This window comes from Artibeus jamaicensis, unplaced genomic scaffold, assembly GCF_021234435.1.
Source record: "Artibeus jamaicensis isolate MK-2021 breed Jamaican fruit bat unplaced genomic scaffold, CSHL_Jam_final contig_233, whole genome shotgun sequence".
Lineage (NCBI taxonomy): Eukaryota > Metazoa > Chordata > Mammalia > Chiroptera > Phyllostomidae > Artibeus > Artibeus jamaicensis.
Window position 1 is genome coordinate 41486431 of NW_026521486.1, and position 15212 is coordinate 41501642.

Consider the following 15212-nt stretch of genomic DNA (forward strand, 5'->3'; position numbering starts at 1 on the left):
GACCAGGCATGTGGACAGTGCGCCCCCAGGTCCAGGAGGGAGACATCATGGGCAGGGCGCAGGCGCAGATGCAGGGACACCCGAGGAAATGTAAAGAGCGGAGGGAATTTGGGGATGGGAGCTGTCATTCTGTTTCTATTTTTCTCAGTGATAAAGCAAGCAGGTACTTAACTCGCATACATAATATAATAAGATCTCAGAAATGTACATCATACATCCTGATGTCTTGCTCATTCGTGCGGTAAGTTAAAAACTGGGGGGAAATACAGCCACACAACTTTTATGTAACTAGAGTCATTTTCATCACTATTCCCTAAAAACTTCATTGATAGAGTAAGATCCCATTTTGAAAAAAATCTTTTCATGAAGCATTTTGGTATATGTGTGTTTTAAAATACAAATCTGAATTTCAGGTAGTTATAATGACAAACATAAATGGAACAGTCAAAAAATAAAATTTAGCCCTGGCTGGTGTAGCTCAGTGGATTGAGCACGGGCCTGCAAACCAGAGGCTCTCGGTTCGATTCCCAGTCAGGGCACATGCCTGGGTTGCGGGCCAGTTCCCAGCAGGGGACCCACAAGAGGCAACCATACATTGATATTTCCCTCCCTCTCTCCTTCCCTTCCCCTCTAAAGATAAATAAAATCTTTAAAAAAATAATAAAATTCAAAGACCATTTTGTCATATAGATAAACTATATACACAATTTTACGCCTTCTCCCAGACTGTATGTCCAGCCATCATTTTTTAGACAGTCGTAACCAGTTAGGTTCTGGAGCCTGGGCTTGTTGTTTGGGTATCGGTATGTAACACTCCAGGTCCACACGTTTTTATTTCAAAGGCAGTGCAGTGTTCTGGCACACGCCATGTGTGGTCCGCCTGGTCACGCCCCAATTACTAGGCATACTGAGGTCCCCCCCCTTGTACCCCGGTCATTAAAAGATTATGTATTTTACATCTAATAAAATCTTTATGTGAAATTGAGTTTTTAGAGTTTTTTATGTTATAATCCCTCAAGTGAAATTTCCAAATCAAAGAACATTAGCAGTTTTACAAATGCATGCCAAAAGCATAGACCTCACCATGTTAATTTCTTTATTCCAAGTATTTATATACTTTGGTATGTACTACACAACAGTAATTCAAAATAGGTTTGCTGAATAAGCAAAAGAACAAATGGAACATACTAAACATACCTTTTATCTAGAATGTTCTCTACAGAAAATATTCCAACTTATTTTACAAACAGAAAACCTTATCTTTCAAACAGCCAAGTTATTTTCTAATTTAATGTTATCATAATTTTCACTTTTAATTATTAACAAGGTTTAACAGTTCCCCAAGAGTATTTACTAACTGTATTTTCTTCTGCTGCAAATAGTGTATTTAATATGCTTTGAACATAAAATTATTTACTTTCAGGCAAATAAATACACCGTAATATTTCCCAACCAGTCACCCTGCTTTTAAAACTTGGGTTGGCAGTTTTAAGTATTACAACGCAGTGAACCATGTCACTGACATTAACAGATGAAAGCCACGTCATTCCTATTTTTAAAAACTAGACTCATAAATATGATATTGAGAATAAAATCTAAATTTTACTTACATTATTTTATTCATATTCATGCCTTTTCTCAATTAGTTAATAGTAATTCTTTTCCCATTATCTTATGTGATGTGTTCAATAGTAAACTCTTTACGAATAGTTGGATCAACTGCTGAAAATTTTATTTTGTTCCCCTTCATCACTTTTCCTTTAATAATACATTTTGCCATTATATATTATATATTCTTTATTTGGGGTAATTACTTTTTATTAAGTATTAATCATCTCCTACCTTTTGAATCTGTTTTAATCTCATCACTATTCGGTCAACAACCATTTGTAATGTATCTTATTGGAACTTTAATTACTAGTGCATTAAATGTATACATTAGCCTCGGAAACATCACACGGATTTAGCTTCCACAATGGAGAACTGGGTTTATCGCATAAGGAAGAGGCAGGACACACGGATCCCAGACCAGGAACCTGGACTTGAATCTCAGCCCTTTCACCAAGAGTGCGAGTTAACCTGACCTCCCTGACTTCCTTTCATTCACTCTTAAACTAAGGAAAAGCCAAAACTTCTTGATTAACAAGTGGGTGCATACAAAATGCATGCACACATAGGCATAAAGGATGGACTTCGAAGTCTATCATATTTTGACTTTTCACCGTACATCTGATAAACACTATATCCCAGGAAATAAAGATTATAGATTTTTCACAAATACGGTATTCACGGAAAAAATGGCAAACTGTTACAACTGTTTGTAGTATTTGATTTTGAAAAATGGATGAATTTTAACATCAGAATTCATTTTTAAAATATGAGCAAGTAGAAGGAACAGTAAAACTCCAAAAAATTCTAAATATTTCCCTAATACAGGAGCGACTATAATGAAAGACCGGCCCAACAAGCTTGCTTTCAAGGAGCATGACCACGGACCCCAGCAGCTGTTTCTGCATTTTGGGGGTGTGTTTTTAGTTCAGTGACTGCTCTGCCAGGCGGGCAGGAGGCCAGTGGCCCGCACAATCCCCCAGGTGCCTGGCACACATGCTGCCTCACCTACAAACTCACAGATGGTGATGCCCTCCACCACTGCCTGTCCACCCAGAAACAGTGGAGGGAGGAGTTTCAGAACCATTTCATTATGACTTTATTGCAAGTATCAGAATTAGCAGATATGCCAGTAACTGCTGCAGATTTTACCCTGATGTTAACTTACAATGATGTCTATGTTTCAAGACTCTTTGAAATCCACTGTTACACATGTTTCAGTCGTAATTTTCTTTCAAAACCACAAGCACTTGCTAACCAAATATTAGATGGTGCATGTTTAGCCCTTGAATACTATGCACACAATTTTAGTTTTCAATTTTCTGTTCAGCGGAATGAGCTCCTGACATGGAATCGCAAACTAAATCCAAAAATATGACGGTGGCATTTCATACGAAAGCCTCCATTATTTATGTTCCCTTTATTCCACAGCAATTACTTTCAAGTTTCTGTTAAACCCATTCATTCTTTGCCCCTTAAAAGGCAGAAATCTCTCTCCGCTGGAAACTGAACTCTTTTCTCTATAAATAGGCTTGTAAATATTATAAGACAGATCTAATGTCACAGGTCCAGCTGGCCTTACTACTAGCAGAGACTATATTCTAATAAATAAATGGGCATTTTTACTTTTTTTCTTCAACCCTTCCACACAGCCAAGAAAAACTGCTTGCTATCCTCAATGTATTCTGTTTTTCTCCCTCCTCTTTCCTCACTAGAAAAGGACTCTTCTCTCAGACAACCTGTTTACAACTTTCTTCAAGACCGGGATTCAACACTCTGCATCAGGCTGAGAGATAATTTTTACGTAATATAAACTGAACACGTGAAAGACAGAGTACTGCCCCACTTTTAAATTACTCATATGCCTTTCAAGTTTGGCTATTTAACTTATATACAGGATTTCTACTCACCTGTTACTAGTGCATGATAAGCATTAAGCTCTCCTAATAATTCCATTTCCCAGGAGTGTAGATGCGTATGAGGGAGGTGGCTGAGATGGCTACACCTGAAAACAAGAGCTGCCATTTATTGCTAGCCAGCGTGTATATATGCATCAGCTCATTTAATTTCCATAACCACCTTATTTTCTAAGTGCTATCTTAACACTCATTCCAGAGACATGGAAATTGAAACACGCAGTGGTAATGTGCCAAAGGTTTTACAGCTTATGTGTGAATGCTTAACAAACAGTAATGCTTTGCTAGGCATTGTAAAAGCACTTTACCAATATTAACTTATTTAATCCTCGCAATTACCCCATGAGGCAGGCGCTGTCTTTGTTCTACTGAGGAGGAAACCAGTACAGGATGAGGCACAGTCACCAGGCAGTAAGCGGGTGGCCCGAGCAGGTGGCCTGAGCGGGTGGGAGCCCCAGCTGTGAGCATTAGGGGCCTCAGCACCACCACAGGGTTACTCCACCCTCCGAATGAACTGCGTATCTCAGGTTTCTTGAGTTCAATAACAGCAGTGGTCTGTTCTGTACTACTTTTACCCGTTCTTTAGTTTGCTACACATGTAAGAGCTTAACACAAAAACAGTACAGTGGTAAGTGCAGTGAGAGGACATAAATTCTATTACTACCTCATTAACTAACCCCATAAGTTTCTGGTCTACCAGAAAGGTGAGTCATGGCGAGAAGGATATATGGCCAGAAATAATACAGTTAAATGCCCTGAGTATATGGTTCAGAGAAAGTGTGAACATTTAACAGAGGCCAATTGAGAAAGCTTGCCTGAGAAAGCTAAACCTGGAAAGGTGAGTAAACATCCTTTAGAATATAATTCTATGGTAGGATTAACAACCTCATGTTTATCTTTCCCCAGTAGATTTAGGCTGTTAAGAATAGGGGCTATTTTTATTCTTGTCTCTCCAGCACCCGACAAAGTCCTCACTCAGTAAACGGCTGTGAGACACAGGGAGAGGGTAGAATGTTGTGGAAAAGCACAATCCAGGCAGACAAAACATCAGGTGCTAGCTGAAATGGAAAAACAAAAAAAGCTTTGTTTTGTTTTTTTTTAATTTCAGTTGCTACATCATTGGCAGTATCTGCGTGGCCCAACCCCAGGAGGTCCCTATGTATCCATGTAAACACGCCCCCTGCAGGGGAAACGCAGCACCTACGGAGCCCAGGAGGTGTGGACACAGGCATCTCTTGTTTACAGGCTCTTAGCAAAGAAACGTGCTAACCAGCCTTGCTTTCTTCATTACTCCAGGATAGGCCATGGCTGTACTGTGGCAACACTCACTTTAAACATTTAGATTTTTAAAATATCATGGTAAAATAAAATAAGAGTAATCATGCTAACCAGCTTCAGGGAGAAATGTCAGTGTCCCTGAGCAGAAGCATAGACAAACCATAAAGCCAGACCTCTCAGGCAAACTCTTCCTCTACCAGCTGCTTTGTGACCAAGAAAGCTACTTCATCTCTTTCTGCCAAATGTCTTCATCTTAAAAAGAATAGTATTATCTCACTGGGTTATTATGAACATTATGCAAATATATGCAAAATATGTACAAGAGTGCCTGACACAGAGTAGCACTGAAGTGCCACATATTATCATTTCCAGAGGTAGGCAGCTACAGCAACGGCCCGTTCACATTCTTCCATGGAGTGAGTGCTGAGGTTTCCCACCAGGGCAGGGCAGGGATGTGATGAAATCAAAGGAGAATGCTGAGGCCACCGGCTCAACCTTGTTGTGAAATGAGGCTCCTGCCACGGGGCTTTTGACACATATTCCAGACTATACCCCACTCCAAACAGTGGTGCCAACGTTTAATCAAAAGCCCGAGTATAAAGCTTGCAGTACCCCCAACCAGCTTAGAATATCTACAGAATGTGGCTACATTTTTGTCTCTCTACATTCAGGGGGAAAAAATTCTCTGGTTTTTCTTCAGATTGTACAAATCTTTCCCCTTTTACATTCAGGGAAATTAAATTTTAAATACAGAAAAACATTTTGAGGTTTTCTGAGGACTAAAGGTTTTCCTCACGATGATGAAAGTTTTCTTTATAGACTTATTGCTACCACTGACTCTGAAGGTCAAAGAAAACTGAAAGGTAAGGAAATGAGAGGAATTGTAGACAGGAAGGATGTATAAATGAACCCCGTTGGATCAGAAAAGAAAAAGGAATACAGTCTCACGTGCTTCTGACTAAAGGTGGCAAAGACTGCTTGCTGCTTAAGGTCTGCCAACAGGTTCTTCTACATCGTTAGAGGTGTTAAAGCCAAGGGCATCAGTGTGAAGTCAAACACTTTATACAGAAATCCCATGAATAACCTCACAAAATTCATGTGAGCAGACTTCCGTCACCGTCATTTCACTGACACGGCACTCAAGGAGGATGTTGCAACACTATAAGACAAACACAATTAGGTCATAATCCTCTCTACAATGTTACAATGTCAATGCCATCAGAAATGAAAGGGGGAACGGTAGTGCTCATAAACTGTTACTGTGTATGAAACAAGGAAATAGAGTAAGTCAAAGAGTTTTACATTACATGCCAGTTTCTTACCAGTGAAGGGCATAAATCCAATAGAGACATCCTGCTTTAAAGAAAAGCTGAAACTAAGAGAGAAATTGATGGGGATGGGGGGGTAAACAAAACAATCTCAATTACAAAAACACACACACAAACAAAAAACATTAGCTGAGTATTTAAAAATCTGGCTGATTCTGGCTAACTATGCTCGTCTTAAATAAAATACCTTTTTGAAATTGATGCATAATTGCACAATGTTTTGATCAAAAAAGATTCTTACATATGCTTTGCATTAAAGAATACGAATTCAAAGTGCTATTGTGTGGGAAGAAAAAGTGTCATTTAAAATAATCACTCAACAGGCCACACCACACTAATTACAAGCTGTAATATACAGCTCAAATTGCGTTCCAGTAGAGGGAGCACTGGAACAGAGGCTGACAAGAGAAACTGATGTAAATCTATTTCAACAAACCAGCACTGTGCACATTCACGTGTCAGTACTCAGTAAAGGATTTGAACATTGGTAAAAATCCAAACTTAGAGACTTCTTGATGTTGCCCACACAGGCACTAAGTCATCACTTAAAATGAGAGGTAAGGTAGATGCTAACTCCACAGAGAAAGGGCTAAACTGCTTGCTTTTGGCTGTGTGTGTGCTAACAGTGATGAGTACTAAGTTCTTGTGACTTGCCCTTTCTGGACCACTTTGTGTGTGTTATTCATGAGAGATACAAGGTCCCAGGGAACAACCAAATAGAGCAAAACAGCAAACTCAAATCCCTTCAATCCTTCATACACATCCATACCTAAAAACTTTGATCATGGGTACGATATTGCTAAACAAATCTTCTGATATGCTATTATGTGTAAAGGACATATAAGGCCACCCTGTAAAACAGAGTAAGTTTTGGAACCTCAAATTTGTGTTGAAAGGGTTCAGAACAGGCCTTCCCAAGAGGAGCCACTTTGGCATGAGAATTATTTTGACTGGGAGGCAACTGAGGCCCCGAGGGCTCAAGAGAAACTTTTACCTCCCCTTTAAAGAATTTAAATTGGGATCCTCACCCATAATAAAAGGTGTAGCCAGAGAGAACTGTATTAGGACTATCCACAGGGCAGGGCAAACATCTAATCACTGAATACCTACGCTTCTCACCACCTTTCCAATGACCTTCCTTCCCTCTGGAGCCCCAAGGCACCTTACCTCAATGTTAGCTCAAAATGCCATACAACCTGTTGGGGGCCACTCCATGTGGTTTCTGAGACTATGTCCCTGAGAGAGCAAGCCCTGAAAGGGGCTAGTAAGTTTCCGTAGAAAACCAGGTAAAAATGTAGGTGGCATGACTCAACTCTAACACCAAGGGTTCCCATAGGAACAGGGCCTGACAAATACAATGTATCCTTCAAAGCTTGTTCTGCTTTGTTTTGTATAGCCCTGGTGTTATAAACCGGGATGCTTAAGTTCTTCAAGGCATAAGGAGTGAACTCCTCATCTCATGAAACAGTCTGTTAGGCATCAGCCTAACAGATCCTGACTTATGACAAATCTCGGTGCTTCTTCAAATGCTATAGATATAACAGGTATAGATAATACCTGTTTTTGTATGACTATGGCCTTTCCACATTGATGAGCTATGCATGTATGATGTATATATACACCTACACATACCATTCCCAATAAAAGCCATTTGGGAGAAGGGCTTGGGACATTCTCCACTAGAGGGAATCGCCACCCGCTTTCCCACCAGAACAGCAAGATTGTGTCCAGGACGACTTATTTACCACCTGGGGTGGATGGGACAATTCTCTGCGCCCGAGTTCCTCCCCCACACCCCTTATTTTGACTGTTTCTGAACCTCTCACATATGTGGGGTGCCTGACTTTCATGCATACTCATATATGTGGGGTTCCTATACATACATATGCAGTTAAACTTGGTTTTGTTTTGTTAATCTGTCTTTTGTATATTGATTAGACCGCTGAAACCTAGAAGAGCAGAGGAAATTTTCTTCCTCACCACCATGTTCTATCTTAAATGAGTCTTCAAGTTTAAAGTCTGAGTGGCAGTGGTAGTAGGTGGAGACAATGGCCTGGTCCCAGGACTGAAGTCAAGGGTAAGAGCTGAACACACCTGAGGAACGAAAGGCAGCTCAGATGAAACCAAACAGCTAACACAGTGCCCTATTCAAAACAGGTGATCAAAAGCTGATTTTGTTGTAGCTCATCACGGAAATTAAACCCCTAATCTAAAACAAACACCCTTGATTTCAGATGCTTCATTTCATACCAATTAACAACTATCTTCAACTGCTTCATCTTTTTTAGAGGCTTCTGTTGAAGGACCCGATTCCACAAATCCATGGCCACATGCCGGGCTTTCCTCACCCTCTGGCAATGGTCTCAACCAAGGATTTCTAACACTAGAATACTCAAAGAGGCATAAGCTTTGGCGGAAAAGAAGAATTTAAAAGCAGCATGGTAGAGGGTGTGGAGGATCAGACTGAAGGGATGTTTAACCGGACCACATCATTTATAACCCAAAACCTCCACTGCTTGTCCCCCCCCCACCTGGGCACAGCCAAATAAACACTCTCCTGCCTAACCACACCCCTCCCCTCAAAAAAACTCACCCCACTTGCTCAACCACCCCGCTGCCACGCTGCACTCACTCCGTGCTTCAAACCCTGCTCTGATTTTTCCGTGCTTTCACACCTGCCGCTCACTCTCCTTTAAATGCCTGGTAACCAGTTAACAGAAAGAGGTTTTGTTTTTTTAACCCCGACTTTGTACCAGTGACCTTGTTGATATACTGCTGTAGGCTATTTCCACATCCGGCATTCAGGGACCTATTTCGCACCTATTTCAAAAAATCAGATTAAATGACATAACTTACGTAAAGAAATGACAGTGTAGCTAGCACAAATTAAAGCACTAATATAAGTTCCTTTCCCAGACCCTTCTGCATCTGTTGAACTCCTACTCACCCTTCAAAACCCAGTTTAAATAACTGTTTCTGTAAGACCTCCTTAGTTCTGTGTTCTACTGTACTTCCTCCCTCCCCAAAAGAATCAACTACCCACGGCACTTCAAGAAACTCCACTGCACTTTAATTGCTTGTGGATGGTCTCTCTGTTCCATTAGATCATGGAAACCTCCAGGGCAAACTTTTATCTAATGGCTGCCCACTTCAAATCTGACAGAATCAATAATGGCAGTGTAATTAGCAGTCGTTGAATAGGAAAAAAATGATTTCTTCACATTGTTACAAACTAAAACTTTTAGATGGCCTTTCAAATATTTTATTTAAAATTATTTTAAAAAAGAACAATCCTAACTTACAGTGGTACCCTACCAGGGACAGAATTATTTTCGTATTTCTGCTTACTGTTCATTCATTTAATTCATTTATTTAACAAGTGCCTCCTATGGGCTAGGAATATAGCAGTGAACAAAATGAACACAAAACCCTGTCTGTCCAAGTGGGCTTTGTATTTACCACAAGTAAATGTGTGAAAGAAAGAAATTACTGTATCACTACAAACTTGTCAACATTAAACCAAGTATCAAAAAGGCAAGGGAAAACACCCTCTTGACCACACATAAAATTGTACTTAAAAAGGAAACATGAAATGAACCCAGATTTAGTCTATCAAACAAACAAGGCTGATTTGGTCTTCCTAAAAAAAATGTTCATGTTAGGGACCCTTTTCCTTATGGTTAAGAATAATTCCTGTGACCTATTTGGGAGGTTCGTCATCCTTGTGAGTTTTAAGGATCTTACACGTCCAATTCCATCCTTCCCATGGATCCTAATCTGCCATGTGGTTGTTGCTCAACCTGGTATATTTTAAAGACTGTTTGGGACCTTCAAACATTCTTCGTTTTATGATTAAAGAGGTTTTCTGAGACTCTGTGTTGTGGGTTCTGTTCTAAGGGGTGCTTTCTCCAGCAGTAACCTAGGCCCTACTTACCCGGACTGAACCACCGGGACCAAGTCCCACCTGGGTGCGCAGTCAGGCAAGCACCTGGGCACCACAGGACCAGGCTGTGAGACACAGAAGTGCCCACAGTTCCTGGGCACCAACCTTTCCAGTCTGGTTGCTTCATCCTCTCCGTTGCGTTCAGCCTGATACCCAAGCATGCTCTATGCTTTCCTTTCTTCATTCATTCCCCTGGCATAGAAGGTCCATCTCTCATTTCTACTGTTCACATACTCCATATCAACAAATTATTTCCATCAGGAAAAGCTTCTGCTTTTTCCTCTGCTCAAGGTAACCTTTACCCTTCTGAAGTCATCAGCCCTGAGAGCTTCCTTATGGAGCTTAGCAAGTCCTATCTTGCTTTAGCCCCACCCTGCTGCCCTTACTGGTGTTTAAACACACCCCATCTGGAAACATCCTTACACCCAACAAGGGCTCAACTTCCCTAATAGATGAAAGTCGATATAATAGCAAACACCTGGTACTTGCCAAAGCTAAATACTAGGAAGCTTCATTGAGAGATCTCTGCAAAACATTATTTAACTCCAAAATCACAAATAAGATTGTCTCACTGAAGAAACCTATGTGAAGAAACAAAAACCGTGATCTGGGTCCCCCAAGCAGAGAATGCCAAGAAAAAGCACCCTGACCATTTGACTTGAACACCAAGTCATTCATTGAATGATCCCAACAGCACAGGTCGTTCCCATAAAAGAGGTTTCACTCCCGCTGTACTTTTTGGTCATTTTGGACTTAAATGTGCAAGCTTAACATTTTACTCAAAGCCCTGCCCTGCTTCACTAATTAACAGTGCAATTAATAATCAAATAAAAGGGAGGTCTGTAATGACAGCTTTGGAATAAAAAAATACTGTAAACCAGGGTTTTCTCATGGTTCCTACACGCGGAGCTGTTAAATGGGGCTGTTTCCCTTGAGAGCCCACAGGGAAGGGCAGAAAAGCACAAATGTCAGACAAGTGGTGAATGGGCACACTATCAGGAGCCCCGGGTTGAAAGGGCTTTCATCAAGTCCCAGCCACCGGGAAGAAATACATCAAATACACCCTAAAAGACACAAAAACTGAATTATGAAATGCAACATTTAAAAAGTATCAGCGGGTGCGTCTTGGGAAAACTACCAGTGAGACTGAACTCTCAACCCCCTACTTTCTCTCAAAAGTGCTTTCTAATAATATTGACCACATTCCAAATAGCTATGTCTGCCAAGAACTTGCAAACCGTACTTGCCCTGCTCAGCAACCAGGGTGAAAAATCAGTGCCAAGGGAACCTTAATCCCTTATTTAAAGTAAATCGCAAATATCTATCTTGCTGGGCATTTATCCACAGAGGGAATAGCTCCTAACTGAATTTAGGAAGTGAGCATGGCTTTAATAGATAACTTGGTTCCCAACAGAAGTCAGGAGAGGCAAAACAGAACAGGTGAGTATAGGTTTAAAGGAAAAAGAAAAACAGAGAAGTTAGAAAAACAGAGAAGCAAGGAATTCATTCTGGGAAAAGATGAAAGCAGAAAATACAAGAAGTAAAAGCACAAAGAGAAAAATGTTTATACTCCACCTAAAGATAAAGGATTAGAGAAGGAAAAGAGAAGGGGTAGCAGAGAATATGAGTACAAAATTACTTAACTTTAAAATTAACTTACTGTGACTTTCAGACTGATTGGGTTCAGACTTTGGAATTCTAAAAAAGGGAAAGAGGTAGCGGGGGAAAATAAACGGAGACAATTCAGGAAAAGAAAGAGACCCTCCTCCATACACTGTGTAGCAGCATCAGGTAGGGCTGGCTCAAGGCGGGGGGGGGGAACCCCCCCCGCTGGTGATGACCAGGATTGTTTTAAGTGTCCAGAGGCAACAATCCCCGGGATTCACGTGGGCTCGGGGGGGCTACACCAACTCACTCCCTTCCTCTCCAACCCCTGAGAGACCCTTAGAGGCGGAACTAACTGATGGGCTGTCTCCCAGCAAGAGCGGTGGACCGAGTTCACCCCGACCTGGCCAGAACCGACGGGGACCCCGGAGGCGCAAAAAGAACACAGCGCCCAGGACCAAGGGCGGTGACGCCAGGGGCCCCCAGGGGCGCTTCCCAGAGCCCAAACTCACCGATGCCAAGTCCTACGACCAGGCGTCCGGCGAGCAGGGTCTCCTTGCCGTTCGCTGCAGCCAGCACCGCGGAGCCGGCGGTGAAGAGCGCGCTGGCGAGCAGGATGGCGGCCCGGCGACCGAAGACGCCGTTGAGGGCCCCGCCGGCCAGCGCCGAGACGGCGGCCGCCCCCACCGTGCTGGACACCAGCAGCTCCTGCCACAGGGCGTCCAGGCTGAGCTGCCGTTTGAGCAGCAGCATGGCCCCCGAGACCACCCCGGTGTCATAGCCGAACAGGAAGCCGCCCAACGCGGAGAAGACCGCCACCACGTACACGAAGGCGGGGGTCTCGTCCTGCTGGAACTGCTGCCGCGCCGCGCGCTCCAGGTCCCCGACGCCGCCGCCCGCGCCCGCACTCTGCAGGCTGCCGCTCGACTCGGCGGCCGCCAGGAGGCTGCGCTCCCCGGCCGCGCTCGCCGCGTCCGGCTCCTGCTGCTTCCTGCGCCGCTCGCCCTGGAGGCTGCTCAGACTCCGCAGCGTGTACTCCACATTCTCGCTCGCCTTGCGGGACATAGGTCGGCAGGGGCCCGGGGCTTCCCGGGGGGGAGAGGCTCCGCGGGCCGGCGCCCTCGGAGGGCTGGACAGCCTGTGCTGGCAGGAGCAACCACCGCCGCCTTCCTCCTCCTGGGCCCCGCTCCGGACGCCTCGGCAGCAGCCGCCACCGCGACCGCTCCGAGGAGAAAGTTGCTGACAGCTGCGATCCGGCGCTGCGGAGTTGGAGCCCGGCGGGTCTCACTCGAGACTCACGCCCCGCTCCTGCCGAGCTGGCGTTGCTGAGCCGGAGGGAGGCGGGACCGCGGGTCACGTGCAGCCCCGGAGACGCGGGGCGGAGCCTTGGAGGTGCTCCGCCCCCTCCCGGGGCGGGGCCGGGTTCAGCCGGGGGCACGTTCAGCCAGCTCTGAACCACACCCCCGGATCTAAGGCCACGTTTGACCGGGGCTGTTTCGTTTAGAGCTCTGACAGCTCCGAGGAATTAATCCTGGCCCGGGGGCTGCAGCTGGGAAGCAGGCCGAAGTGGGAATGTCAGTCAGTAAGCTTCCACACAGGAGAAACTGGCCACAATGACTGCAGGGTTTGGGAGGCTAGGGAGAAACCCCCTTAAAAACATCCTGACCCACCTTCTGCCAGCCTAGAGATGGCCAGAAGGGTGGCTGGAAAGGGCCTATGAAAAAAAGAAAGGTATATATGTATCTTGATGTGGCACATAGCAAGTACCCTTCATTTTATAATATTGTGACATAAATGTTTGTTGCGAAGCAATTCAACACTGTGTTCTCCCATTTGTATAACGAATTTTCTTTCATCTCCAGTCCCTCCTCGATTTATGCTCATTTTAAACACATGGTATATCTTGATTCCTTGAGGACAGAAACCATTCACTTCCCAGGTGAATCCCAAAACTCCTGTGGATCCCTGATGTGTACAAGAAAAGTCACATTTATACATTCCATTCTTGCATTAACCAGGTAATTCCCAGTGGTAGAAAGTAACCCCAAGAATCTGATTTGTGATTTAATAGAAAAACTTCACCTCCCTCCCCCAACATGCTTACCCAAAGGAAAATGTCTTCTCAGCTGAGAAATCCCCGCTGCTGCCTCCCTTTTGCAGGAGCAATTTGAACTACTTCCTCTGCAAAACATTTTTTAGACCATGTTTTTTAACTGATCAGTTAATTGCCCATTGTTCGTTTTTAATGCCCCTTTAATTTAAATCACTTGTAAATCATTCCATACAGTTTCGCTTCAGAAGAGAAACGTGACTTTTTTGGCTCTCTCATTTACTCTCATTCTTCAGGCTGAGGACAAATAGTAAAGCATTATACGACAATATTCCTTACTGTTTCGGTGCCCTTTTATTTTCTTTATTTGAGCAAAAGAGTCCTTAGCTTGAGTCCTGTTTTCATGTAGTCCAAAGCCTTTTAGAGAAAATGATTTTGTGGTCTCTGTTTTAAATTATATTAGAATTTGTCAAAATTGCTCTTATATGGATTATCAGTCATGATTATCTCCAGTAATATAGCACTTTCCTTTCCAGCAACAAAGAAAAATACATTAAAGAGTTCAGAAGTCTTAATTTTTTAAACTTATTGTGTGGTTTCAAAGCAAAGCTCTATTTTCTGGCATCACTTAAACAGAGAGAGCTTTTAGCTCTGGAGCAATAAACGAACTCCTAACCCTCAGGGTGTGAACAGATTCAGGTGAGAGTGCCTCTTCCTTTATTCCTACGTAGTAAAACTGTGCCACCTGCTGGTGATCCTGTTCACTGCTTCTGATGAGAACGGCCGGAGAGATCAGCTGGTAGTACTGACAGTTCTCTTGTTGAGAGGAAACAAACTGCCTTCTATTCCTTGCAGGTGTAGTGAATGCCTTGTCCCTGTGAGCATCCCTTGTTGGAAATTCAACTTTGTGTAACGGAACACTGACCTACTTAAATGGTTCTGCTCAGTATCATCAGGGTATTTAAATACTTACAATGAGTTTACATCTGAAAAGAAATATGACATAAAAAAGGCACTGAGAGTTAAACAGAGTTCTTCTCAGCCTATGGAGGAAGTCAAATTCAATTTAGCACCATAGAATGAGTCTAATATGGGGTTCCCGAAGCCCACCCCAACTGCAGATCCTGGAAAGCCCATCAGCTGAGAATCAAAAGACCTGGGTCCCATCACTCCCAGTGTCTTACTCCACAATTTTGACAAACCACTGGATTTGTTTTTGCCTTATTTTCTCATTTGCAAATGATATAATGGTGCAGCAACTACTCATTAACTGGGGTAAGCAGAAAAAGTATTTTGAAATATAATTATAGTTGAGATGGTAAAAAAAAGAAATATAATTAAATGCTATTGCTGAGTAAGTAATTGTAAGCATCATTATTGGTTTGCAAGGTAAGTTCAAAAGTCCCAATTATGAGTACATTTGCTTTGCAGCTTCCTGGAACACAAAGGGCCCACTGTAGAAAAGAGAAAGAGGAGAGAGAGGG

The 15212-nt window shown here is 43.1% G+C and overlaps 1 protein-coding gene across 1 annotated transcript in view; it reads right to left on the reverse strand.

Moving 5' to 3' along the window:
• Window positions 1-13008, reverse strand: part of SLC2A13 (solute carrier family 2 member 13) — a 281336-nt gene extending 268328 nt beyond the window's left edge. Inside the window, exon 1 of the mRNA XM_037139707.2 lies at window positions 12191-13008. Within this exon, the coding sequence (XP_036995602.2) occupies window positions 12191-12743 (553 nt within the window). The 5' untranslated portion in view covers window positions 12744-13008. The remainder of the gene's footprint in view (window positions 1-12190) is intronic.
• Window positions 13009-15212: the final 2204 nt, after the last annotated feature.